Genomic DNA, 24,977 nt, shown 5'->3' with positions numbered 1-24,977 from the left:
GTCCTGTTATTGGGGAGTTCATATATAAAGCAAAACTTAGAAATAAAGATTAGTTAATAACAAGATTAGTTAATCACAACCAAGTTGTTTAAGAATAATATTTTTTACATTTGCATGAAGTACCTTTAGGGAAACACTTTAAATACAAAATTACAATTGGCAAATTTTTTTATTTCAAAATATGCTTATACGATGGTCTGTGACTCAAAACAGAAAGATTTCCCTACAATGACAAAAAAATTGCACTAGAAAGGAAAATGGAACTGAAGGTTCAATAAAACTAAACTTAAAAAAAAAAATGCTGGAATATACAAATTTAGAAACGTTATGTTATGAGAATTTGCTGAAACACTATTAATGTTATGTTGGCACAGTGGCATAGTGGTTAGCACTGTTGCCTTGCAACTACAGGGTCTGGGCTCGATTCCCGGCCAGGTTTGATTCTTGCATGAGTTTGCATGTTCTCAGGGATTTCCTCCACATAGTCTGGTTTCTTTCCACCGTCCTGCAGATTAGGCTAATTGGCGTTCCCAAATTTCCCGTAGTGTGTGTGTCCGTGTGCCCTGCAATGAATTGGCACCCTATCCAGGTTTTACTCTGCCTCCTGGGGTAGGCTCCAGGCCCCCCCATAACCCTGTATACAGACGATGAGGCTACTAATGTTCTTTTATTTTTTTTTGTTCACCCTTGATTAATGAATCGTGAATGAATACAGTTATTAATTCAGTAATGTATAAAAGAGTGGGCTTTATTGCTGCTTCACATGTACCGGATCCTTGGTTCATCATGAGGTCAGATTACTCTCTAGCCTGTTCATATATTCTCCTTGTGCTCACGGTTTTTTTTTCTAGGGTCTCAATTTTTGTCCCACTTTTTAAAAAAATAAATTCAATTTCTTAATTTACTCATAGGTGTAAAATTACTGTACAATTGCATGGTGATTTTCAATTCAGGATGTATTTCTGCCTTTTGATCAGTGTTTCCGTGCTGATCCACTGCAGTGCTGACCAGGATAATGGTGGCTTAGTGCTTAACACCCTAGGTTACTGTTCACAAGAGTGGGGGTTGAAGCTTCATCATTTCCAAGCTGCCATTTGTTGGACTCTTGAGGACAATGTTTAACTCTCTCTGTTCCATTGGTGCCATGTCATAGCTGAGCCTGTGCTCTGACCCCCAAAGGATTTTTATTGTACGGTGTATGAACAAATAACGGCTTCTTCTTTGAATAAAGACCCCTATTGAGCAAAAGGATGAAAGCACATTTTCAAAAGCTGATAGAACTTCCTCAGATCATAGACTACTGGCTCTATTTTCTGGGATTGTCCTTATTACCCAAAATGAATTGTACCTCTCATGAAAATCCTGCGGCGTGTCAGCAAAATACAAGTAGTCCAGGTAACATTAAGATCATGACTGGGGTCCTCAAGTCTCTATACTTGGCCCTGTCACCTTATACTTGAGCACCACCTTAGTGATGACTGTCATCCACTGTTGAGGCTTTTCATCATCATTTTGCTAATGATACTCTGTTCTAACAGTCCTTTATTTTAAATGTCTCTGTCTCAGCATGAAAACTTAATGAAAGAAATAAAAAACATGAAAACTTACATGAAGTTTTTTGTCCTATTGACAATTCTTTTTGCAAAATGCAACAACCATCATGTTTTAATCAATATCACTACTATCACCAAGGTACACCAATATCACTACTATCACCAAGGTCCTGGATTTCAAAAATATTCTGGTGTCTTGATTAAAAAGGGTCTGCTCATGTGGGACATAGATTTTTGCTGATGACTTTAAGGACTGTCTCTAAGGCTGTTTTGACATTCCGTTGTTTTGACTTTCCAGTTGTCACACCCAAGGTGTGTGCCTGGTAGTTAGATAATTTGCATACAAAAATATTGAGCTTTAAACACCAAGTCTAGTCTTTTCAGGATTTCTGAGAAATTTTAGGCCTTCTAGTTTTTTTTCTGTATGATTGTGCGGTCCTTTTAAAATATAACTTTCGGGGGCAGGAGTCACTCTGTGGTTAAGGTGTTGAACTGGTTCAAGGTCCTACAACCCAAGCGCTCAGATACTGGCATCTCAACCCTGTGAGCCACAGAAATTACCCCTGACCTCTTTGCCAAGTGGCATGTAGACAGACCCTTCCATCCTTCTCCCTTTAACTTGGCCTGCTAGATTATGCAGCTGTCTTTCAGTGTGTGTATCCTATGAATTGTTTATGAATTTATAAAGAACTTTTTACAGTTTTGGAATTAGGTTTTTGTAGCTGCTTTTCAGATTCCAGGACTGCTTGTCAGACATGACACAATTATAGGGAAAGAATAGAGATGAATGCCCCAAACATACACTGCCTCGCCAAAAACTTTATTCCAAGTTACTTATACCCTCTAATAATTCCTTCGAATTCCTTTAGTTTTGATTACAATGTGCAATGTTGTTGTCAGTTCATGTGTAAAATGATTCATCACGCTCCCAGAACCCGTCTTCCACAATGTGAGTCAGAAAATACGGCTGTACCCTCAGGGAAAACTCCACGGAGGTGATGACCTGACTTAATTTCATGGGGTTAGTCCAAGTACTGCAGAAAGTCGTCGTTTAAAGATAGCCAGAGTCTCTGCTGTACGGACATCTAGAGCAAGTTCGTTCCACCACCCAGGTGCCAGAACAGAAAAGAGTCTGGATGAGTGCCGCCCTCGATTCCTGATAGATGGTGGGATGAGGCGAGCAGTGCTGGTGGATCGGAGGGAATTGCACATAACATTGTTGTGTCTAGACCTGACCGACTGAAGCAACACCAGATCATAACACTGCCTTCAGAGGCTTTTACTATGGACTCTATGCATGATGGGTGCATTGCTTTATGTATTTCCTTTATTACTCTGACATTGATCTGAAACAAATTAAGTTTGGACTCAACAGAACACTTGGCCTTTTTACATTGATCCAAAGTCTGATCTTTACACTTCCTATCAAACTGATTCTGATTAGCCTCACTACCAAATGGTTTTCTTAGGGGCACACAGCTGTATAGTTCCAATTCTTTAAGTTTTTATTAAATGTGTGTGTGGAAATGTTTTACTTTCACTATTAATTATAGCTAGTTCCACTGTCAATGTAACTTTACCAAGTGTTTATATCCAATCAGAGTCAGCCTTTTTTTTTTTTTTTACCACATTTCCTTAAAAAAAAAAAAAGTTGAAAGCTCAGCACTACTGTTTTTATTACTATAAGGTGTTAGACAGTTCCTAAACATTGATTTTTAGATAGATGTTTTTTCTTTGCATAATGAAGACAAATTTGAAAATTCTAAAATGCTGACTTTTTTGGCCAGACAGTGTAGCCAGTTTTATTTATAATCATATTACACAATAAAATATTAAATGTATTTGCTTCACAGTGTCATAAATCTCTTCACAAATGTTCCGCTGCATAAATGTCCTCAACATGATTTTTTTTTTTTAACTTGAAGATTCTCTTTTTTAAGATTGGAAACAGGGTAAAATGTTATATTATATGGGAAATGTGTGCTAGCACTTTATAAAGATGCCAAGTATAAAAGCAGGCATTGAATGTAGGTCATGAGTAGACATCCAAACTTTGGTAAGCCAAACACAGAGTATTTAAATCATTAAATTATATCTCCACCCGGACAACCCTCTAAAAAAATTACTATAACTATAGGTCTAGCTTGCTTTTAGTTCTCGTGGTTGAGAGGACCATTATTTATCAAATCTATAATTTTCTATGTAAATTTGAAGACCGTAGCTAGTTGCTACAGATTTTAAAAAACCCATATTTTCAATATGATATAAGGTCATAGATTTCAAGTACAAATAACAAATAAAGAGCAATGTCAGACATATTATTGTTGTTATTTTATTTAATATAAAAAAAGCAAAACATGTATAATTTAATAGTATGCAATATTTACATGTATTAAACAATTTGCTTAAATTTACTCACAGATTGTAGAATCTATTAAAGACTAGTACAGTATATGTGAACAATAACCTTATCGATTCTCTCTTTACTAAATCGTGAGAAAAATCATAAAAATTATTCCAGAAAAGTGCATGCTGAAAATTTACAAAAATGATCAAGCAGCTTCATCTAAACTTGTCACTTCATCTACATACCTAAACAGTGTACTTACTGTTCTTCATGTAAAAATGCGGTTGCTACATAAAACATGGAAATGACAAAACGAAATCTGAAATGTGTGAAATAAAAGTGCAAGCTGGACATTTTTCCTGATTTCATACTTTCACCTTGAATCGTCCATTTATCTACATTTTGATATTATACAGTATTTACATGTTACATATTCGTAATACTTAAAATGCGTACATTCCCATTCCCACTGCAAGAGCTAAACAGAGTCCAAGCAGCATCCTGAGCAGCTGAGAGGGAGACGTCAGTAAGGAAGACGATGATGGCGCTGAGCGCTGGCACACTCCGACATCTGAAGAAAGAGACACAGGCAAAGCGTTAACATTCTGCATAAGATAAAGATTGCTGGATTTGTGCAGGCTCTCTTAGTGTGTGTGTGTTACCTGGAGTCTTTGGGTTGGGTGTTTTGTTTCTCTGCCTCAACTCATTCTTCTCTGAGACACTCAACAAGTTCTGGATTTCATCAAACACCTGGAAAACAAACCATCCATACACACACACATGCAAATTAGTGTTACCTCATTTCACAGGAATAAATCTTATATGTAGATTTTCTTAAAGATCCAACAAAGTGTACAATATCCTGTAAGTAAATCTGTAAAGTGAGAAAATCTTTTAACCTGGATGTTGAACTCGAATGCTCTGACAGCTTCCTCCAGCACGCCCTGTCTCTGTGTCTCCGTCAGCTCGATGCTGTTCATCCTGCTTCTGTACAGCTGCTTGAACAGATTCGGGCTGCTGACGGACGGAAAAGTGAAGAACGTCAAACCATCTCCGGTCTTCAGTCCTAAAGATTTCTGGGCAATACGACCCAACACCTGGCCACCTGACAGGTCACCCAGGTAGCGAGTGTAAGCGTGAGCCACAAGGTATTCAGGATGCTCGCTGCCAACCTGGAATAAGAAGAAAACCAATATTGTATATTTAATAACAAAGTAATAAAGAACATTAATTTATTTCTTTCCTTTAAATTGCACCAATTATAAATAGTGCATAGGTATCTTTTACAATCTTTCAATACATATACAAAAATAAATTGTTTGCCGCACCTCTTTCAGTCTCTGAGCGTATCTCAGTGTAGCAGCCGGTACGGTCACCTTCTCTCTCCACTCCGGACCATAAAAGTGCTCCAGATCCTTCTTGATTGCCGGCAACCTGGCCAGTTCCTGAGGAAAGTAAATAGGTGCGACGCTGTCGTGAGAAGCGTTTTTGTCCAGTTCCTCCTCCAGAGCTTCGTAGATCTTATACAAGGAGCACAACAGCAGCTGAGGAAAGAGACACAGAGATAATATGAATCGTTATGCCGAATACAAGGAGTCTCATCAAGGACATTCTCAGACTATAAAACACTGACTGAAAAGAATATCTAAAATCTGTTTTCAAAGGTGATTGGGATGAGAGTGCTGATAAGATGTCTGACCTTATACTGGTCCAGGCTGATGTTCGCTTTCTGGAAGGCCAGCATCAGTTCGGTGTTCTCAGCTCGCACGTGGCTTTCTTTAGTCACAGATTTTATCTGCTCAGACAGATCACTATAAAGAGAGAGAGACAGTGCTGTGTTAATAATAGTCATTCACAATTCTTGTCATTTAATCTATTTCAGATAGTCACCGAAAAAGGTTAAACAAGGCCATATTCAATTGTTTCTATTCTCATAACTTAACCGTCTTAGATTTGCTATTGTACTTACCGGTCTGTGACTTGAACATTTTCAGTCTGAACATTCTGCTTATCTGCTTCCATTTCTGTGAGAGAGATAAAAAAAATAATATGTGTAGCTGATGAGTGTATAATTTAAAAGGGAAAAGAAAGAAAAACATGTTGTAGCATCTCATAGAGACGATATGTAAGAAGGAACAGAATCTTACACAAGACAACAAATATGTATTGAAAATGAATCAATAATGAAAGGTGTACTCACTCTGATCGTCTTTGGAAAGCTGTCGAGGTTGTGTAGTTTTCCTGTTTTCTACGAAGAGATCCTCTTTTCTCTGTTGTAGGCAGTGGAATTCACACTGCTTGACAGCTGCTGCTTATATACTCACTCGCTCTCTCGTCCTCCCTCCCCCTACACATCAGTGTGAAAACAGGAAGCCTTATTCAGGCCAGCAGAACAAAGCAGAAGGGAGGACCTAGAGCTAACCATGACACAGCACACACAGTGTAGGGAAAAAAAGGGTAGGAGAAACACTGACAGAGAGGAATAGGGAGAGGGAGTGAGAGTGGGAGCGAGGGAGGGATCAGGACTAACCATGACACAGCTGGAACTTAGACACATTCAGTCACATGATCTTTTCCGCTCATGCATGTTGACATTGTGGAGGGAATGGTACACAAGCAAATGTACACAGAAATGACTCGACGGACAAATATAATGTGTTAGTTAGAGAGTTATAAATACTGTATATATTGTGAATGTATAGTCAGTGTTAGATTAGTATTAAAACACAACAGTGTAACCATCAGTGGTGACTTTTAGTACCACTGTCAGTTTTGAAAATGTATTTATTAATCAATCAAATGCCATGCATTTTAAATTTTAATTTTTTTTTTTTAAATCTCATTATACATCTGAGCAGTTGAAGTTGAGGGCCTTACTCAAGGGTCCAGCAGTGGCAACTTGGTGGTTGCAGGGTTTAAACCTGGGATCTTCCGAACCGTAGTCCAATGCCTTAACCACTGAACTACCCCTGGCCTACAAGTACAACAAGGAGACTTGTGGTATTCCTCCCGTTATTAGTTCTGTTTCTTTCCTTTTTTTTTTTTTTTTAAGGAACTTGTGAACCCTACGAAGGTTGCTTGCCACTGACACTACTTTTTGAACTCTATTAGAATCCCTTTTTCTCACTAAGTCGTAACTGGTAACCCCAGACTGCTGAGGTGTGGTTTAAGCACGCCGATAACGCCGTGTTCAAATCAGAACCATGACTCAGCGAAACGCCCAGCAATCACTGAGAGAGAGCGCGTGGAAGTGATTCACGTGCAATCCACCCAGCAGAGGGACGACTTAACGTTCCTGCACCTTCAAAAACAGGACTACAGCATGGAAAAGAAAAACTAACGTAAAGCCATGTATTTATCATTCTTAAAGAGCATTAAATCGTCCTCTTTCTTCCTTTCTCAGCCTGGAGAATGTGTGTGTCATGGTTAGTCCTAACCCCCGCCCCCCCGTCTCTCTCTCTCCCTCTCCATCTGTCTCGGTGTTTCTGGTTCACCCTGTGTGTGTGCTGTGTCACGGTTAGCTCTAGGTCCTCCCTCATGCTTTGTTCTACTAGGCTGAATACCGCTTCCTGTTTTTACCCTGCTGTGAAAGCGAGAGAGCGAGTATAAAAAGCGGGAGATGTCAAGCAGAATGAACTCCACATTGTACAACTGAGCCAAGAGGATTCTTTCTTAGAAAATCAAGGAAATTAAACGACTCAAAGACCATCTGAGTGAGTAAACATTTTAGTAATGATCCATTTTAAATACACATTTATAACTGCTCTCTCTCTCTATATATATAAGATGATTAAATGTCTGTCTTTATGAGATGTTGTAATGTTGGTTGCAAAAATGATACAAGACAGCTGTTCTCAGGAACTACTCTTAATTCTCTTTCTCACAGAAATGGAAGTGGATAAGCAGAACGTTCAGACTGAGAAGGTTCAGGTCACAGACCAGTAAGTACAACAGCAAATCTAAGACATTCACATGGCATCTTTAAGCTATGAGACTTTAACCAATGGAAGCTTGTTTAACCTTTTTCCCTGACTATCTGACATAGATTAAAGCGAAAATTATGACTACTTATATTAAAACATCACTCTCTCTCTCTCTCTCTCTCTCTCTCTCTCTCTAGTGATCTGTCTGAGCAGATAAAATCTGTGACTAAAGAAAGCCACGTGCGAGCTGAGAACACCGAACTGATGCTGGCCTTCCAGAAAGCGAACATCAGCCTGGACCAGTATAAGGTCAGACATCTTATCAGCACTCTCATCCCAATCACCTTTGAAAACAGATTTTAGATATTCTTTTCAGTCAGTGTTTTATAGTCTGAGAATGTCCTTGATAAGACTCCTTGTATCCGGCATAATGGTTCATCTCTGTGTCTCTTTCCTCAGCTGCTGTTGTGCTCCTTGTATAAGATCTACGAAGCTCTGGAGGAGGAACTGGACAAAAACGCTTCTCAAGACAGCGTCGCACCGATTTACTTTCCTCAGGAACTGGCCAGGTTGCCGGCAATTAAGAAGGATCTGGAGCACTTTTATGGTCCGGACTGGAAAGAGAAGGTGACCGTACCGGCTGCTACACTGAGATACGCTCAGAGACTGAGAGAGGTTCGGCAAACGATTTATTTTTGTATATGTATTGAAAGATTGTAAAAGATACCTATGCACTATTTATATTTGGTGCAATTTAAAGGACAGAAATGAATTAATGTCCTTTATTACTTTGCTATTAAATATACAATATTGGTTTTCTTCTTATTCCAGGTTGGCAGCGAGCATCCTGAATACCTCGTGGCTCACGCTTACACTCGCTACCTGGGTGACCTGTCAGGTGGCCAGGTGTTGGGTCGTATTGCCCAGAAATCTTTAGGACTGAAGACTGGAGATGGTTTGACGTTCTTCACTTTTCCGTCCGTCAGCAGCCCGAATCTGTTCAAGCAGCTGTACAGAAGCAGGATGAACAGCATCGAGCTGACGGAGACACAGAGACAGGGCGTGCTGGAGGAAGCTGTCAGAGCATTCGAGTTCAACATCCAGGTTAAAAGATTTCTTCAATCTATACAGATTCACTTACAGGATATAGTACATTTTGTTGGATCTTTTAAAAAAACCCACTTATAAGATTTATCTCTGTGAAATGAGGTAACACTAATTTGCATGTGTGTGTGTATGGATGGTTTTACTTTCCAGGTGTTTGAAGAACTCCAGAACTTGTTGAATGTCTCAGAGAAGAATGAGTTGAGGCAGAGAAACAAAACGCCCAACACAAAGACTCCAGGTAACACACACACACTAAGAGAGCCTGCAAAATCCAGCAATCTTTATCTTATGCAGAATTCTAACACTGCCTGTGTCTCTTTCTTCAGATGTCAGAGTGTGCCAGCGCTCAGCGCCATCATTGTCCTCCTCACTGACGTCTCCCTCTCAGCTGCTTAGGATGCTGCTTGGTCTCTGTTTAGCTCTGGCAGTGGGAATGGGAATGTACGCATTTTAAGTATTACGACTATGTAACATGTAAATACTGTACCATATGCAAATTTAGATAAACTGAAGAGTTGAAGTTACATTTCAGATCAGGGACATTCTCTTTACACTCCTAGCATGCACTTTTAATTCAGGCAGGTCATATTTTGTATAATGTGTAATTATTTGTGTTTCATTCACGTCTTTGTTAGGATTTAGTACACTGTTTAGGTACTTTATTATCTGATGACCTGTAATGAATGTAGCAATCGTGTAAGTGTGTGTGTGTGTGTTTGTGCGCGTATGTGAGTGAGAAAGAGACAAGACAGCATGTACCTATAATGCGCATTCTGAAAAAGATTTTTGTAATTATCATTAAGGTGTACATGATTTACATTTTTAATAAAACACTGAAGCAAGATTAAACAGAATGTGTGAATGTTTATTAAAATAGACGAAAAAATGCAGTTAATGCATTTAGGAACATGATGTTTCAGAGAGACATTTTTTTCCCATTGTGGAAATTTCCTTCAAACAGAAGGGCTTTGCTTTGTTTTCTTTGGTCTTGAGGAAGCATGACTTGCTTTTGATTAATAAGTAAAAACACTGTACCTGTTGGCAAATTACTGTTGTATGATCAGATGACCATGTCACACACTTTAGGTTATTGTCGTAATTACTTTTCAATACACTTTATCCATCTGTCAACAACCCTCTGTATTCCCTCATTTAAAAAAAAAAAACTAACCGCTGTCTTCACTTCACACTACATCAGAAGTGAATAGTTGTCCTCATATGGCTCCTTTTAGGGGATCAAACAGGTAAAGGCCTGATTGAGCGAGATTAGGACTATAGAAAGGATCCCCGTACACTTTAAAATGAAGTTTTTGTAGAGTGTCGACAGTGTGGGTAGAAGTGTGCAGACGTGCATTGTCATGCAAGATAACAATGCCCTTGGATAGCGGTCCTTTGTGTTAAATCTGAAGTTTAGGCTTCAGCTTTTCGATAGGCGTCCCACTGTAATGAGCACTGTAGATTGTAGAACTTTTTCCTGATAATGGTCCTTAAGAATTCCAGAAAACTGTAAGCAAGAACTTTCCTTGGTTGCCGATTGAGGATGTTTACGTTCCATGCACTGCCGTTTTGCCCCCACCTTCTAGTATTGAATCCTTGTCTTGTCACCAGTAATGATTCTCTTTAAGAAACTTTGACAGTCTTAGACTATCTGTCCAAATTTTGTTTACAGATATCCAAACGTCTCTGTTTCTACCCTTTTGTGATTCACAAATCCACAAATCACTGCATGCTGCTCTTCTTTTGTGCAAATCACAAGTGGGCCTCCATTTTCTCACACTGCAGTTACAAATGAACTGATGTAACACATTCACAGCAGCTCAGCATTGACTGGGGAGACAGTAGCCTTGAACAGGAAGTGCTGAAAAGACAGAAAAGAGATTTTTTTTTTATAACCGGAATGCAGATAATTTTCAACTCGCCTTCCTACAATCACATTTTATTTCTCTATCTACTTACAAAGCAGTTTTTGTTTTCTAATACAAATGTCTCCTTATCGTTCATTTAAGCGACGTATTTTAAATCTCAGCACATTGTGCATGTACACGAGTAGGCTTATCAGACCTCCCACTACTTTTTGACACTGGAGATGATGCTTACTCACCTCGCGGCTCCACAAAAGACCAAAAAAAGGTAAAAAAAAAAAAAAAAAAAGACCCTTGGCTTGGCTTTATAAAAGAATGGTGGGAAGAATGTTATGTTGGACCTGAAGAACCATAATAGAACTCTTCTGCCATGGCACAAAGTGATATATTTGGCATTTTCCCATTATGTTGAGAAAACCATTACCACAGTGAAGCATAGTATTGGTAGCATTATGTAGAGACTTACTCTTGGTCTCTTGATTGTCTCTCTAATTAACATCTTCTGGGTGTATAGCCTACTCTAAGCATAATGGCAGTTGTACCATGTTATATTTCCGTCTGACATATTGGTTGATAGCTTCTTGGGCTTCATTTTTCATATTCCTTAGGGACTTTTAGATCTTCTAGCACTTAATTTGGTTAATTATGTGAATTCTGATGGGTAATAATTTCACCAAAACAAACTATTGATTTATTGATTTTCTATACTGCTTGTATCCTGTGTAACAGTAGTCTCCAGTGATTTATGTAAGACAATTTTGCACCGGCCCAGCGATTAGGAACCACTGCTGTACTGGGTCATGGGAGGGATGGTGTTGCTTATTAATGAAAAGCAAGTCATGACTTTTGTCCACTTATTAGGTAAATAAGACAAAGCAAAACCATGGTGGAAAAAATTACGGACTCTGGAGACTCCTTCTATAAAGATTAAACAATCCTCATGTCTGTTATTGATAATGATAATAATAATGCCTTCTGTTTAAATGTACATTTTGTTCCCTGCATTAACTGGTTTAGTGATCTCTCTCTTTTATTGATGCAATTTCATCACAGATCATCCTCTATTTGACTTTAATCATTTAATTCATTAACTTTTTTTCTTCCATACCGCTTTTCCTTTGTACAAGGTTGTGGGAGGCCTGGAGCCTATCCCGGGAAACTTCAGGCACAAGGTGGGGGACAACCTGGACAGGGTGTAAATCCATCACAAAGCACAAATATACACTATAGGCAATTTGAATTTGAATGCCAATTAGCCTAATCTGCATGTCTTTGAACTTTGGGGGGAAAACCTGAATACCCGGAGGAAACCCAACAGGCACTAGGAGAACATGCAAACTCCATGCACAGAGACCCAAGGTGGGAATCGAACCCTCAACCTTGAAGGTGCGAGGTTACAATGCTTCCCACTGAATGTAACAGGAGGGTGGAGAGCATCATCATTAACATTTATGCCATTCTGTGAGTGAGTCACAGGCATTGCAATAGCAGCGAAAATTGTATGTCAGGCCGAGCTCATAGCTACTGAATCCCCAGGTAAGACTGCAGAGCGTCTACAGACCATGCATAGGTACGTCAGGCAGAAGAAATCATCTCATTGCTACCTGACACACTAGATCCACTACAGTTTGCATACCACCCGAACCGCTTTATAGATGATGCTATATCTCCTCCACACATCACTCACTCACCTGGAAACTAGAAGGAGGAATTATGTTAAAATGCGCTTTGTCGAGTACAGATTAGCATTTAATACCATAATTCCCCCCACACTCATCACCAAGCTGAAACACCTGGCCCATCTCTGTGTCAGTGGATCTCCAATTTCCTGACTGGCAGACCACAGGCAGTAAGGATGGGCAAACATGTCTCAGCCTCCCTCATTCTAGGCACTGAAACCCCACAGGGTTGTGTCCTGAGCCCCCTGCTGTACTAATTGTAAACTTATGACTGCGTGGCCACCACCAACTCCAAAACAGTCATCAAATTTGCTAACGACACCGTCGTGGTGGGCCTGATATCTGACAATGATAAGATGGCCTACCTGGAAGAGATTGGAAATCTGGAGAAGCAGGTGCCAGAGGAACAATCTTCTTCTAAATGTTCGCAAGACAAATGAGTTGATAGTGGACTTCAGTGCAAAGCAAAAGAGGAACTACCAGACCCCCGTCATTAACAAGAGCTAAGTGGAGAGAGTGGACAGCTTCAGTAATTTTAGTGTCCACATCATGCAGAAACTATCATGGTCCTGTCACATCGATGGTGTGGTGAAAAAGACCCGGCAGCATCTCTACCACCTCAGACGCTTGAGAGACTTCAGACTGCCCTCCAGGATGCTTAGGAACTTTTACCCTGCACCATAGAGAGCACCCTGACAGGAAAGATCATGACCTGGTTCGAGAACAGCACCATGGAGGACAGACAAGCTCTACACAGGGTGGTAAGATCAGCCGAACTTTATGGACATTTCTCACACCCGACAATTATAGTCCATTTATGGACAGTATACATTTGTACATTCATGCATATTTGCACTCACCCTGTACATTTCTAGACATTTATACACTTCATTTCATTTTGCACACTACCGTCTTTTCATTTTTGCATACTTTCTGGACATTTATATCCATTTCATTTTGCACACGTTTGCACATTTCTCATATTGTATAGCCATTATTGTGTATATTTTGTACAGCTACTGAAGGTTTTTAAAAATATTTTTATATCAAATATTTTTTTTTCTTTTCTCTGCAGTTTTTCTTTATTCTAGAAAGAAGGTTCACTTACTCACTCTTCGTCTATAGAGCTTTATCCTGTATTCAGGGTCGCGGGGGGCCTGGTGCCTATTTCAGGAGGCTTAGGGCATGATTCGGGGTACACCCTGGACAGGGTGCCAATCCACTGCAGGGCTTACACACATACACACATTCAGACACTCATTCACACACTACGGGCAATTTGGAAACGTCAATTAGCCTAACCTACGTGTCTTTGGACTGTGGGAGAAAACCAGAGTAGAAAGAAGGTTTTCATATTTTGTTCCTTAATTTATTTTTATTTCTATTGATAATTTAGATTTTAAGGTCACAAGCGGTTGTATAAGCATTTCACTGCATATTGTACTTGTGTATGACTGTGTATGTGACAAATGGAATTAGAATTTTTTTATTTGAATTTGAAGCGAGGGCTACTGAAACATTGGCACAGAGAGTTGACCGTACATTACACTTCCAGGTAATTGTGGCACGCAAGCGTCAGGATCTGCATGTGGGGAGAACCACGGGTAGGGTTACCTCAAATTTAAAATAAAATCTGCTTAAACTAATTTAATAAATGCTTTTAGATTTATTAAATGTAAAGTGATTCGCACTGTGGTCTCGAACCTCCAGGGTCGAGGGTTCGAATTCTGCCTTGGGTCTGTGTATGTGTGGAGTTTGCAGGCGTTTCCTACACCCGTTGTGTGTGTGTGTGTGTGTGTGTATGTGTGCCCTGAAATGGTTTGTCAAAGTGTACACCTCCTTGTTTCCTGGAGTAGCCTCCAGGTCCACGCGGTATACAGAATGAGTGAGTGTGTAAATCCCCGCATCTTTCACCCAAAACGCTTGGGGGCGCTGTTGCGCTTTTTGACGCATTCTTCTATTGAGCTATTCGCTGGAGTAAGAAGAATGTCTGTGTTCAAGATGGCGGCGAGGATAGCCTGAAGTTTATGAATGCTAGTTAATGGTAATTTCTCTGTTTTACTCAATGAAAATTGCGTCTTTTTTCTCAAATACGCAGTGACGAAGAATGCTACATGAATAATGCACATTACTAAGATAACTTAATTTAGTATAGGGTTTAGCGTAAATAAATGTTGTTAGCCGGTTGGCTAACTAGTTCTAGGTGTTTACGAAAGCTTTAGCTTGGTTTGACGAGGCTGAATGCTAAATAGCGCAGTTCTCCCTATCTAAGCGCCCTATCTAGGGTTTTTAAAGTTATGTTTATAATGTAGTATGTAGTGCAATTTGTATCCTGTAGGAAGGCGTTTAGGATCAGACTCTTATTAGGCTAAGATAGGCGAGCGCAAGAGCGCTAAAGCTATCCGGCAAACATTAAAGAGAAGTGTGTGTGTTAGCCAACTAGCGAAATTGTTTTCAAACACAGGCGGGAAAACGCTGTTTATATTCTGCTGGCGACCCTCGGATCCGCCTCTCGGATTTCCGAGATCACATCTAAAATATTTCACAAAGCGTTAGTGTGATGTTGGAAATGAGAATGTAAATCTGACCACGGTGAGCACTGAGGTTTAATAATCTGTTTCTTGGTGCAGATTGATCAGAGAGATCACTTGCAGAAATGAAATCAATAAAGCAGATTAATCCGATTTCAACTGCTGTTTTATTTATGTCACAGAATATGGGAAATATTTCTTCATGATTATATAATTCATACATTGGGGTTTGGCCACAATTTCGCTTTAATTTTTATTTTTTACCCCCCAAAGTCGTGCCTCGATTCCCACCTCGGGGTCTGTGTGCATGGAGTTTGCATGTTCTCCCCGCGCTTGGTGGGTTTCCTCAGGGTACCATGGTTTCCTCCCACAGTCCAAAGACATGCAGATTAGGCTAATTGGTGTCCCCAAATTGCCCGTAGTGTGTGTATACTTATGGTCAAAAGTTTTGAGAACGACACAAATATATATATATTTTTTTAACGTTTACTGACTCATTGTTTTTAGAATTTTTTTTATCAGATGTTAATATGGTATATCAAAGTATAATTACAAGCATTTCATGAGCATCAAAGACTTTTATTGACAATTAAATTAAGTTTATGCAAAAAGTCAATAATTGCAGATTTCCAATTATTGATCTTTCTGTTTTAAGACCTTTGCAATTCTCCCAGGTGTGCTGTCTGTCAGCTTCTGGGCCACATCCTGACTGATGGCAGCTAAGTCTTGCATAATCAATGCTTAAAGTTTGTCAGAATTTGTGGATTTTTGTTTCTCAAAACCTTTGGCCACAGTTGTGTGTGTGCCCATAGACAATAAGTGAGTGAGTCTTATAATCCCCACTGTGATCACTGATGTCCTACACGTTTGAGTGCTTTTTCCTGATCCGACACCCCTGATTAAACTAAATGTTAACTCTTCCTGACTTTGAGACAAATCCCATATTTTTTGTTAGTGAACCACAGATCTGAAATATGAGCACTAAAATTTCAGAACAGCGCCGCCTTGCATGAAGCCCTCGCACCACAAATGCACCTGCATGACATTTCTGTGTATTATGATCAGATGGAGGGCGAGGTGAGCCTGGTGGCAGGCCGCAGTCAGAGAGAGAAGAGGAGATCTTACAAGGACCTCCTGCGAGAAGAGGAGATCATCGATGCTGAGGTTCGCAAGTCCTCGAAAAAACGTCCCAAGGTAAGAAGATTGCAACCTGACACGTAGTACGACGTGTTATGATGTTATTATAGCTTTCAGGGTTTTTTTTAATTCCACACTACACTGATGTTTGTTGTCTGGTTTTATAAAAGGAATCGGATGGGTTTGTAGTGAGCGGTGAGGTTCACAAAAAGAAAAAGAAGCATCATGATGATTATCGTTATAAAGGTGGGTGAGCACTGGTAAGGAAATTTTTAATAGCGATTGTGTAATAATGCCTTGGATGCCTGATTAGAATTAAGCAAGTACTGATTATACAGGTTTGGATATGATGTATTAAGCAAAGTGATAATCTATGATGAACCTGTACGTCTTTTCCTTAGATCATCACAAAAAGAAAAAAAGGCCGTCAGACAGCCATGGCAGCTCCGTGTCGGCGTCAGCGCCTTCCACTTCCCCTCATGATGGCATGACTGCAATGGGCTTGCTTCAGGCTATCACCTCTCCTACAGCTGTCGGCTCAGAGCCCTGCCCTACGCTCCCCAAGAAACCGTCGTACCCCCCGCTCCTCTCGGGAAAAGATCGTAGGAGGGAGAGCATGCCCGCGCCCAAACCGGCTAAGAAGAAACCGCACGTGGCGAGGGAGGTGCTGCCGATTGTCGGCGAGGAAGTGGAGCTGGAAGGTGAGGAAATAGATGGCAGGTGTGTTTATGCAGAGAGGCAGGTGAGGCAGAATGTAATCAAGGCACAGGGAGAAAACAAAAGAGAGGATTATTGAGGGGAATGTCTGTTGACGGCTGTTCTAATGTTTTTAATGAGCTATTATGCTTTAAGAGTTTAGGAAAAGGAAGAAAACGGTTCCTGTTGAACTTTGCCAAAGTCCATTAGTATTTTTTTTTTAAAGATGTAAAAGAGCATGAAATCATGTACACTACAAAGCAGATTCTTTGAATTTGAATCTGCAATTTGACAAAAAAAAAATCCTCCTATGCACACTGTGTATATAAGACTATGACTTCTCATTCTAGTTTATGACACATTATTACATGTTACAAATTCAGATTTTCTGATAGGATTTTTCTTTCCTAAGCTGTTGGACCAAATGATTTTGCACAGAAATTAATTATCAGGCATAAAAAAAAAGTGTAAGCACACTCAGACTTTCTGCTCGACTTATAAAACTATATTTAGTGTGTTGTTAAAAATCTTGCATACCCTGTTACTTCCTTTCACTGCAGGGCTTTACAGCGGATCTTACGAGCTACTGGACGACGACAGCTCCTCCTCAGCGGAGGATGAGGAAGCGGGTCAGCTGGTCATCGACGATTCCTTCAGCCAGCACAGAAAGAAGAGCAAAAAGAGCAAGAAAAGCAAGAAGAAGAAGGACAAGGAGAAAGAGCGGCGTCACGGCAGCAAATGTATGACAATGGCTAATGGTGATGGTTTTTATATTCTTATAGATAAGATATAGTTTTTGCAATGCATTCTCTGTCTCTGATCTTTTTCATAGCTAATGGCAGCTCGGATGTCGGGTTGTACACAGGAGGACGGTCAGGATCGCACAGTGACAAAAAGAAAAAGAAAGAAGAGAAGGCCAGATTAAAGGCCGTGAAAGTAAATTCCCAGACTTCTTAACATTCAAATTATTTACACCTGTTATCATTCTAGCGCATTTCTGTATTTATATTTTGCTGTCTGAACTGCAGGCGAAGAAAAAGGTTCTCACGGCATATCAGATCTTCTCGAAAGAGTACAGGTTGAGCATCTTGGAGGAGCAGCCAGGTCTAGGTTGGTACACACGCACGCCTCCTTAAAAGAAATTTTGTTTATCTCTAGCTTGTTTGTCTAAAAAAAGGGAAAAAGTAGTAAGTGGTTCATATCTGACACAAAAAGTAATCATATTTTAGATGTATTATGTGTACAGCCTGTTGTTGTGCATATAACCCACACTATATGTTTGAAATGTTCTAAAATGTTAACGTAAAGATTAGGACAAGACTATAATGGCGGAGCAGAAATGGGCTTTAAGACAGTATTTTGAGATTCTGATACAGATAGATTTAGATATGTAATGTCTGATCATACTTCTGTCTGATTACCCTGTGATTTCGCAAGTTCTCTTACTTAGAAATCACTGAGAGGTCTAAAATTTTCAGCATAGATGCATTTCCACTGCGAGAGACAGAATCTAAAAAGAAAACTCATTGTATGATTTTGTTAACAATTTATTTGTGAATTACTGTGTCAAATAAATATATGATCACTTGCTTATTAGCCAGATTTCTGACCCTCAAAGACCTGTTATTTTGCTTTTAAATAGTCCAGCTACACTCTGCTCATGATTCTAAATTAGTAGCACCTGTTTGAGGTTGTTAGCTGTCATAAAGACACCTGTGCACCCCACAATCAGCCAAAGTCTAAGTAGAAACATGGGGTATCAATGATGCTAAGAATGGTGAAGAATCAGCCCAGAACTACATGGGAGGAGCTGGTCAATGCCGTGAAGAGAGCTGGGACCATCGTTTCCAAGGCTACTATCATAAGTCAGCCCATGTCCAGGCCCATCTGAAGTTTGCCAGGGACCATCTGGATGATCCAGAGGAGTCATGGGAGAAAGTTCTGTGGTCAGATGAGACCAAAATAGAACTTTTTGGTCTCAACTCCATTCGCCGTAGAATGATGAGTATCATCCCAATAATACCATACCTACAGTGAAGCATGGGGCTGGAAGCATCATGCTCTGGGGGTGTTTTTCTGAACAGGGGACAGGATGACTGCACTGTATTAAGGAGAGGAAGAACGGGGCCATGTATTGTGACATATTGTATTGTGACATATTGGGCAAAAACCTCCTTCCCTCAGTCAGAGCATTAAAGATGGGTCGTGGCTGGATCTTCCAACATGACAATGACCCAAAGCACACAGCCAGGAAAACTAAGAAGTGGCTCCGTAAGAAGCATATGGACTATTTAAAAGAAAAATAACAGGTCTTCAAGGGTCAGAAATCTGGCTGATAAGCAAGTGATCAAATACTTATTTGACACAGTAAATTACAAATAATCATAATTAATCATAATTTATTAAAAAATCATGCAATGTGATTTCCGGATTTTTCTTTTTAGATTCTGTCTCTCACAGTGGAAATGCACCTAAGCTGAAAATTTTAGACCCCTCCATGATTTCTAAGTAAGAGAACTTGCAAAATAACAGGGTAATCAAATACTTATTGACCTCACTGTATATGTATCACTCTGTAACACTTGGTTGCAGCATGAGTGAAAGTAGTTTGGTATGGAATGCAGAATTGAGGAGAAGGCAGTTACAATTTAGCAAGAAAATATCTCTGGCAACATTTAAAACAACACATTGTCTGTTTACTAATTGCTTCTAAGTCATTCTGAAGTGCCTCTGTGTTGTTTTATTTACGCCAAGCTAAAACGCTGCAAATTCTAAATTCCCAATTAATTAAGGGCAATACTTGGCGTGTTGAATAAGGGATTGTACACCCTAGCGCACTAGTTTTCCATTTCATTCTATTTGATATTTAACACCGGAACCTGGAATTTAATGTAGCTCATATTTTAAAGCGGAATAATAAATATAAAGAGAAACTTTGGAGATTTACAGGAGTGTCCACCCCCTCCATAGTTTATTCTCTGTAAATTTTGGCTTCATAGTACCGGTAATCTCTGACTAAGTAAGTCTTGTACAGCTTTAAGACAAACATACAATGTAAAGCAGAAAACATTAATAAATACACAGGTTCCACATTATACTCTTATGAGACTACACATTTATTTATTTATTTAGTGGATTTTTTTTTCTTTCAAACAAAACAAATGTTTTAAAATATTACACTCCATTTTGTGCTGTTGTCTTCTGCTTGGTTATAAGTGCAAGCACAAGAGTTCTCCCTGGCATGCAATATTGCTTTATTAACTGATATTTTTTTCAGATACAGGTTATTTGTTAGCCTGGCTAATAATATACTTCTGCCAAGGCATTAGGACTTAATACTGAATACGATAATCAGACAACCAGAGATAACAATGGAGAATATAACTGTCCTGATAATTTTAAATTACAGCAATGCTTTCTAAATTATTTGACAGATTTTGGTGATTTGAGTAAGAAGTTGGGAGATGCTTGGAATCAGCTACCCGAGGGAGACAAACAGGTAACTGTCTATATGGGTATTTGAATACATTTCGCTGGGTTGATTTTTCTCCCTTTGTTCTAATGGTCTTGGAATCAGAAATGAGATGCGTGTTATCGAGTGTGCCGTCCTGATCTCTCAGGTGTGGAGGGAGAGGGCGGAGTATCTGCAGCACAAGCAGATGAAGTACGAGTCCACTACAAGCAAACGCAGTAAACACAGCCAGCCCAAACCTGCCAAAGATACCAGCAAAAGTAAAGGTTTGTAGCCAGCCACTGAGAGTCATAGGTGAAAACATCAATGCCAACAGATGTACATAGTACAGACATGCAAAGACAAAAAGTTTTATTGTACAGTCTATGGAGTTGGACTACATATGGAATGGTGGATAGACATGCTGCCTGACAGATGTCCACATTGACACAGATGGATTGACAAGTGGGGGTGGGTGTATTGGAGGACAGATGATCAACAGTCAGGCGGTTGGATTGGCAGGCAGATTCTGTAGAAAATACAGTGGGGCAAAAAAGTATTTAGTCAGCCACCAATTATGCAAGTTCTCCCACTTAAAAAGATGAAAGAGGCCTGTTATTTTCATCATAGGTATACCTCAACTATGAGAGACAATATAAGAAAAAAATCCAGAAAATCACATTGTAGGATTTTTAATGAATTAATTGGTAAATTCTTTGGTAAAATAAGTATTTGGTCACCTACAAACAAGCAAGATTTCTGGTTCGCACAGACCTGTAACTTCTTTAAGAGGCTTCTCTGTCCTTCACTCATTACCTGTATAAATGGCGTCTGTTATTAGTATAAAAGACACCTGTCCACAACTTCAAACAGTCACACTCCAAACTCCAATATAGCTGTCAAAGTACACCAGAAACTAAATTGTAGACCTGCACCAGGCTGGGAAGACTGAATCTGCAATAGGTAAGCAGCTTGGTGTGAAGAAATTAACTGTGGGAGCAATTATTAGAAAATGGAAGACATACAAGACTACTGATAATCTCCCTCGATCTGGGGCTCCACGCAAGATCTTACCCTGTGAGGTCTAAAGGACACAAGAACTGTGAGCAAAAATCCCAGAACCACACGGGGGGACCTAGTGAATGACCTGCAGAGAGCTGGGACCAAAGTAACAAAGGCTACTATCAGTAACACACTGCGCTGCCAGGGGCTCAAATCCTGCAGTGCCAGACATGTCTCCCTGCTTAAGCCAGTATATGTCCAGGCCCGTCTGAAGTTTGCTAGAGAGCATTTGGATGATCCAGAAGAGGATTGGGAGAATGTCATATGGTAAGATGAAACCAAAATAAAACTTTTTGGTAAAAACTTGTCGTTTTTGGAGGAGAAAGAATGCTGAGTTACATTCAAAGAACACCATACCTACTGTGAAGCATGGGGATGGAAACTTTGAGTCTGTTTTTCTGCAAAGGAACCAGGACGACTGATCCGTGTAAAGGAAAGAATGAATGGGGCCATGTGAGATTTTGAGTGAAAACCTCCTTACATCAGCAAGGGCATTGAAGATGAAACGTGGCTGGGTCGTTCAACATGACAGTGATCCCAAACACACCGCTCGGGCAACGAAAAAGTGGCTCTGTAAGAAGCATTTTAAGGTCCTGGAGTGGCCTAGCCAGTCTCCAGATTTTAACCCCATAGAAAATCTTTGGAGGGAGTTGAAAGTTCGTTTTGCCTAGCATCAGCCCTAAAGCATCACTGCTCTAGAGGAGATCTGCATGAAGGAATGGGCCAAAATACCAACAACAGTGTGTGAAAACCTTGTGATGACTTACAGAAAATGTCTGCCCTCTGTTATTGCCAACAAAGGGTATATAACGAAGTATTGAGATGAAATTTTGTTATTGACCAAATACTTATTTTCCACCATAATTTGCAAATAAATTTTTTAAATATCCTACAATGTGATTTTCTGGGTTTTTTTCCCTTATTTTGTCTCTCATAGTTGAGGTATACCTATGATGAAAATTACAGGCTTCACTCATCTTTTTAAGTGGGAGAACCTGCACAATTGGTCGCTGATTAAATACTTTTTTGCCCCACTGTATCTGCTTTGTTGCATGCGAGCAAACAAATCGATTACATCATCAAATGTTAGGAATAAATCCTTAGATGTAAATTTCCTTAGAAGAAAATTACTCAAAAACAAGAATACTTGTGTTACATTTATATTTATGGAATTTTTAGCAGATGTGCTTATTCAGAGCCACTTACGTTTATCTCATTACACAAGGGCAGATGGGGATTAAGTGCCTTGCTCAAGGGCCCAACAGAGTCAGTTTGGTGTTGCCTGAGTAAACCTGTGACCTTCCGATCTGTAGTCCAACACCTTAAATACTGATTTACCCCTGTACCACTGCACACAGCTCAGTCCACTGATCCAAAACCAATCAAGGTTTCTTTTTGTTATCTCTGCTCCTTCAGGTGTCGCTCAGTTCCCAGGTGCGGTTACGCCGAGCCCAGCAACAACACACACAGTAGCAGCGGTGCCGAAAAGGCCAGAGCCTGCCGTGACTGTGCCTCAAAACGGACCATCTCTGACTCCTGTAGCTGAACCCGCACCATCACCACTTAGAGATCCCGAGGTGGACCCAATCGATGCTGCTGCCCACCTGCAGTTGTTAGGCGAATCGCTGTCGCTGATTGGCCGGAGGCTCCAGGAAACTGAAGTATGACCCGCTACTATAGATTGTCGTGATCCCCCAAGCCAATAGTGCATTAGAATAATAATAATTAGAATTGATTGTTCAATACAGATACTGTATGTATACTGTATATATAATATATTTGTTAAATCTTTCACAGGCAAAGATAAACTATTCCTTTATTAAAATTCATCATTATATTTATTGTGTACATGGTTATTCTGTGTACAGGGTGACACAGAATAACGGGAATTTTTTAAATGCGTAATGGTAGCACTACGGGTATTAGCACTGCGGGTTAGTGACATTTAGCAATTAAACACTCCGCCCTTTTAGTAATCATGGATCAGTGGAACGGGCAATAAAATGTATTTCTTATATCACTCCTATTTTTATTGGATTGTAAAAAAGTTCCTGTTTTTTTTTTGTGTCACTTTGTATAATCAATGAGAAAAAAAAATCTTGCATTTGCCAGTTGGCTCAGTAGGTATGATTTAATATCAGTGTAATAACTTCGTTGGTGTAAACTGTTTAAGATAAACCAGCATCTTGGATCCTGGCTTAGTTCTGAGCTGTATCAATGTGTTACCTGTGTGTGTTTGTGTGTATAGGGAATGGTGACGGTGTCAGGCTCTCTTTCTGTACTGTTGGACTCTGTGCTGTGCGCTCTTGGCCCTCTGGCGTGTCTCACTGCTCAGGTGCCAGAACTTAACGGTTGCCCTCCCCACGTACTGGTAACTACACCCATCCTACTGTTAACAAATTAGATAAAATACAAAATTTTGTACAAAACATAACCTAGAGTATTTGTTAACTTTGAACTCTAATAGCAACAATAAAATAAAATTCTAGCCATGCTATAGGTAATTATAAAATTTTCAGATCAGTCATTGCTATCCGATATCACCTAAATGAAAATGTCTTTCCTGTTTAGTCAAAAATTTTCCTTAAGGTTTCTTCCCATTGCCATCTCGAGGAGTTTTTCCTTGCTACCGTCACTCTTGGCATGATCATCAAGAACGATCTGATAATTATGATTTGTACACATTACCCTTTACTTTTCATTCCAAATCATTTCCATATATATTCTTTTATTCTCTAAAGCTTCCTTGTGACAATGACCATTAAGTTACTTTATAATGTCAGTTCAGTTACTTGTATACATGTATTTGTTATTGAATGTAATATTAAATTCCAGTCCTAGATTCTAGAAATCGATGTCAGAAGCTTAAAAGCGTAAAAATTTTAATACAGGGATTTTTGGCCACTTGCTTTAGAATCATACAGATGGCAGTCTAGTTATAGGCTGTGCTGCACAAGATGGAGCCACTGAATTGAAAAAAAAAAAACAGATAAACTTATCTCTCAATGTTGAGATTGTTTGTCGTGAGTAACAGATTTGTGATAGTTTTCTGATTGGCTTCAGGGAGATACGTGATTGGTTAATAGTGTTGTCAGTCAAAATGCCTCTTTCTACGAAAGTAGGTAGTGTCTGCTAACATTTAGTGATTAACTGTTGCAGCATGTTTTAACTTTAATAAAATATACACCAGTGTATTTTGTTTAGATTTTACAAATGACCCATTATCTATATAATATGATCTGATTTTTGTTTATCCTTCATTTCTGTTCATTTCAGTCAAACACTCTGGATAACATAGCCTACGTCATGCCTGGACTTTGAACGCTACCGGGTCATCTCCCATGTTACAGACTCTCTCTCTCTCCTCTTTATGGAAGATGGCGCCGGTAGCTTGTCACCTTCCACGCCCTTGGACCTTTGTCAACCCTGACAGTACTTCTGGTTCTCATCATGAGAAGGACATGAATTGCACATTTTTGCACTGGACAGACCACAGACTACACGTCTCCTTTTAACCCGCTTCTTAATCTGTCGTTCCATTTTTATCCCGTCTACTCTCCGTTTTGTATTTTTTTGTCGCTGTGTTTTGTCATTCTATCAATTAAAAGCATTTTAGTGAGCCCTTTTAA

At 39.6% G+C, this 24,977-nt stretch overlaps 3 protein-coding genes across 3 annotated transcripts; 2 read left to right on the top strand and 1 right to left on the bottom strand.

The window, feature by feature from the left end:
* Positions 1-3,867: 3,867 nt before the first annotated feature.
* On the bottom strand, positions 3,868-6,218 carry LOC128526408 (heme oxygenase-like). Its single transcript, XM_053498234.1, has 7 exons — positions 6,101-6,218; positions 5,870-5,924; positions 5,600-5,711; positions 5,229-5,444; positions 4,800-5,072; positions 4,563-4,650; positions 3,868-4,471 (listed from the first exon to the last, which is right to left on the bottom strand). Exons 2-7 carry the CDS (start codon positions 5,920-5,922, stop codon positions 4,344-4,346), a joined length of 870 nt encoding a protein of 289 aa, XP_053354209.1. The 5' UTR covers positions 5,923-5,924; positions 6,101-6,218; the 3' UTR covers positions 3,868-4,343.
* A 1,255-nt stretch (positions 6,219-7,473) lies between these two features.
* Positions 7,474-9,784, top strand: LOC128526409 (heme oxygenase-like). The gene is made up of 7 exons (XM_053498235.1): positions 7,474-7,613; positions 7,787-7,841; positions 8,021-8,132; positions 8,283-8,498; positions 8,655-8,927; positions 9,081-9,168; positions 9,257-9,784. The coding sequence occupies exons 2-7, from the start codon at positions 7,789-7,791 to the stop codon at positions 9,382-9,384; spliced, it is 870 nt and encodes a 289-aa protein (XP_053354210.1). The 5' UTR covers positions 7,474-7,613; positions 7,787-7,788; the 3' UTR covers positions 9,385-9,784.
* A 4,668-nt stretch (positions 9,785-14,452) lies between these two features.
* On the top strand, positions 14,453-24,977 carry LOC128526407 (HMG box-containing protein 4-like). Its single transcript, XM_053498233.1, has 12 exons — positions 14,453-14,515; positions 16,068-16,196; positions 16,310-16,385; positions 16,541-16,840; positions 17,396-17,575; positions 17,668-17,771; positions 17,864-17,945; positions 20,270-20,334; positions 20,456-20,573; positions 22,765-23,009; positions 23,597-23,719; positions 24,625-24,977. Exons 1-12 carry the CDS (start codon positions 14,513-14,515, stop codon positions 24,667-24,669), a joined length of 1,470 nt encoding a protein of 489 aa, XP_053354208.1. The 5' UTR covers positions 14,453-14,512; the 3' UTR covers positions 24,670-24,977.

Source organism: Clarias gariepinus, chromosome 6 (genome assembly GCF_024256425.1).
Source record: "Clarias gariepinus isolate MV-2021 ecotype Netherlands chromosome 6, CGAR_prim_01v2, whole genome shotgun sequence".
NCBI lineage: Eukaryota > Metazoa > Chordata > Actinopteri > Siluriformes > Clariidae > Clarias > Clarias gariepinus.
Note: the sequence above shows the minus strand (reverse complement) of the source record. Positions and strands in the feature narration are given on the sequence as shown.

Bases quoted from the DNA above. Each gene is read 5' to 3' on its own strand.
- LOC128526408 (XM_053498234.1), bottom strand. From the start codon at position 5,922: ATGGAAGCAGATAAGCAGAATGTTCAGACTGAAAATGTTCAAGTCACA. The intron at 5,712-5,869 runs GTAAGTACAATA...CTCTCTTTATAG, and splicing joins AATGTTCAAGTCACAGACCG to TGATCTGTCTGAGCAGATAA. The intron at 4,651-4,799 runs GTTAAAAGATTT...TTTGTTTTCCAG, and splicing joins CATTCGAGTTCAACATCCAG to GTGTTTGATGAAATCCAGAA.
- LOC128526409 (XM_053498235.1), top strand. From the start codon at position 7,789: ATGGAAGTGGATAAGCAGAACGTTCAGACTGAGAAGGTTCAGGTCACA. The intron at 8,499-8,654 runs GTTCGGCAAACG...TTCTTATTCCAG, and splicing joins ACGCTCAGAGACTGAGAGAG to GTTGGCAGCGAGCATCCTGA. The intron at 8,928-9,080 runs GTTAAAAGATTT...TTTACTTTCCAG, and splicing joins CATTCGAGTTCAACATCCAG to GTGTTTGAAGAACTCCAGAA.
- LOC128526407 (XM_053498233.1), top strand. The intron at 16,386-16,540 runs GTGGGTGAGCAC...TCTTTTCCTTAG, and splicing joins TGATGATTATCGTTATAAAG to ATCATCACAAAAAGAAAAAA. The intron at 17,576-17,667 runs GTATGACAATGG...TCTTTTTCATAG, and splicing joins GCGGCGTCACGGCAGCAAAT to CTAATGGCAGCTCGGATGTC.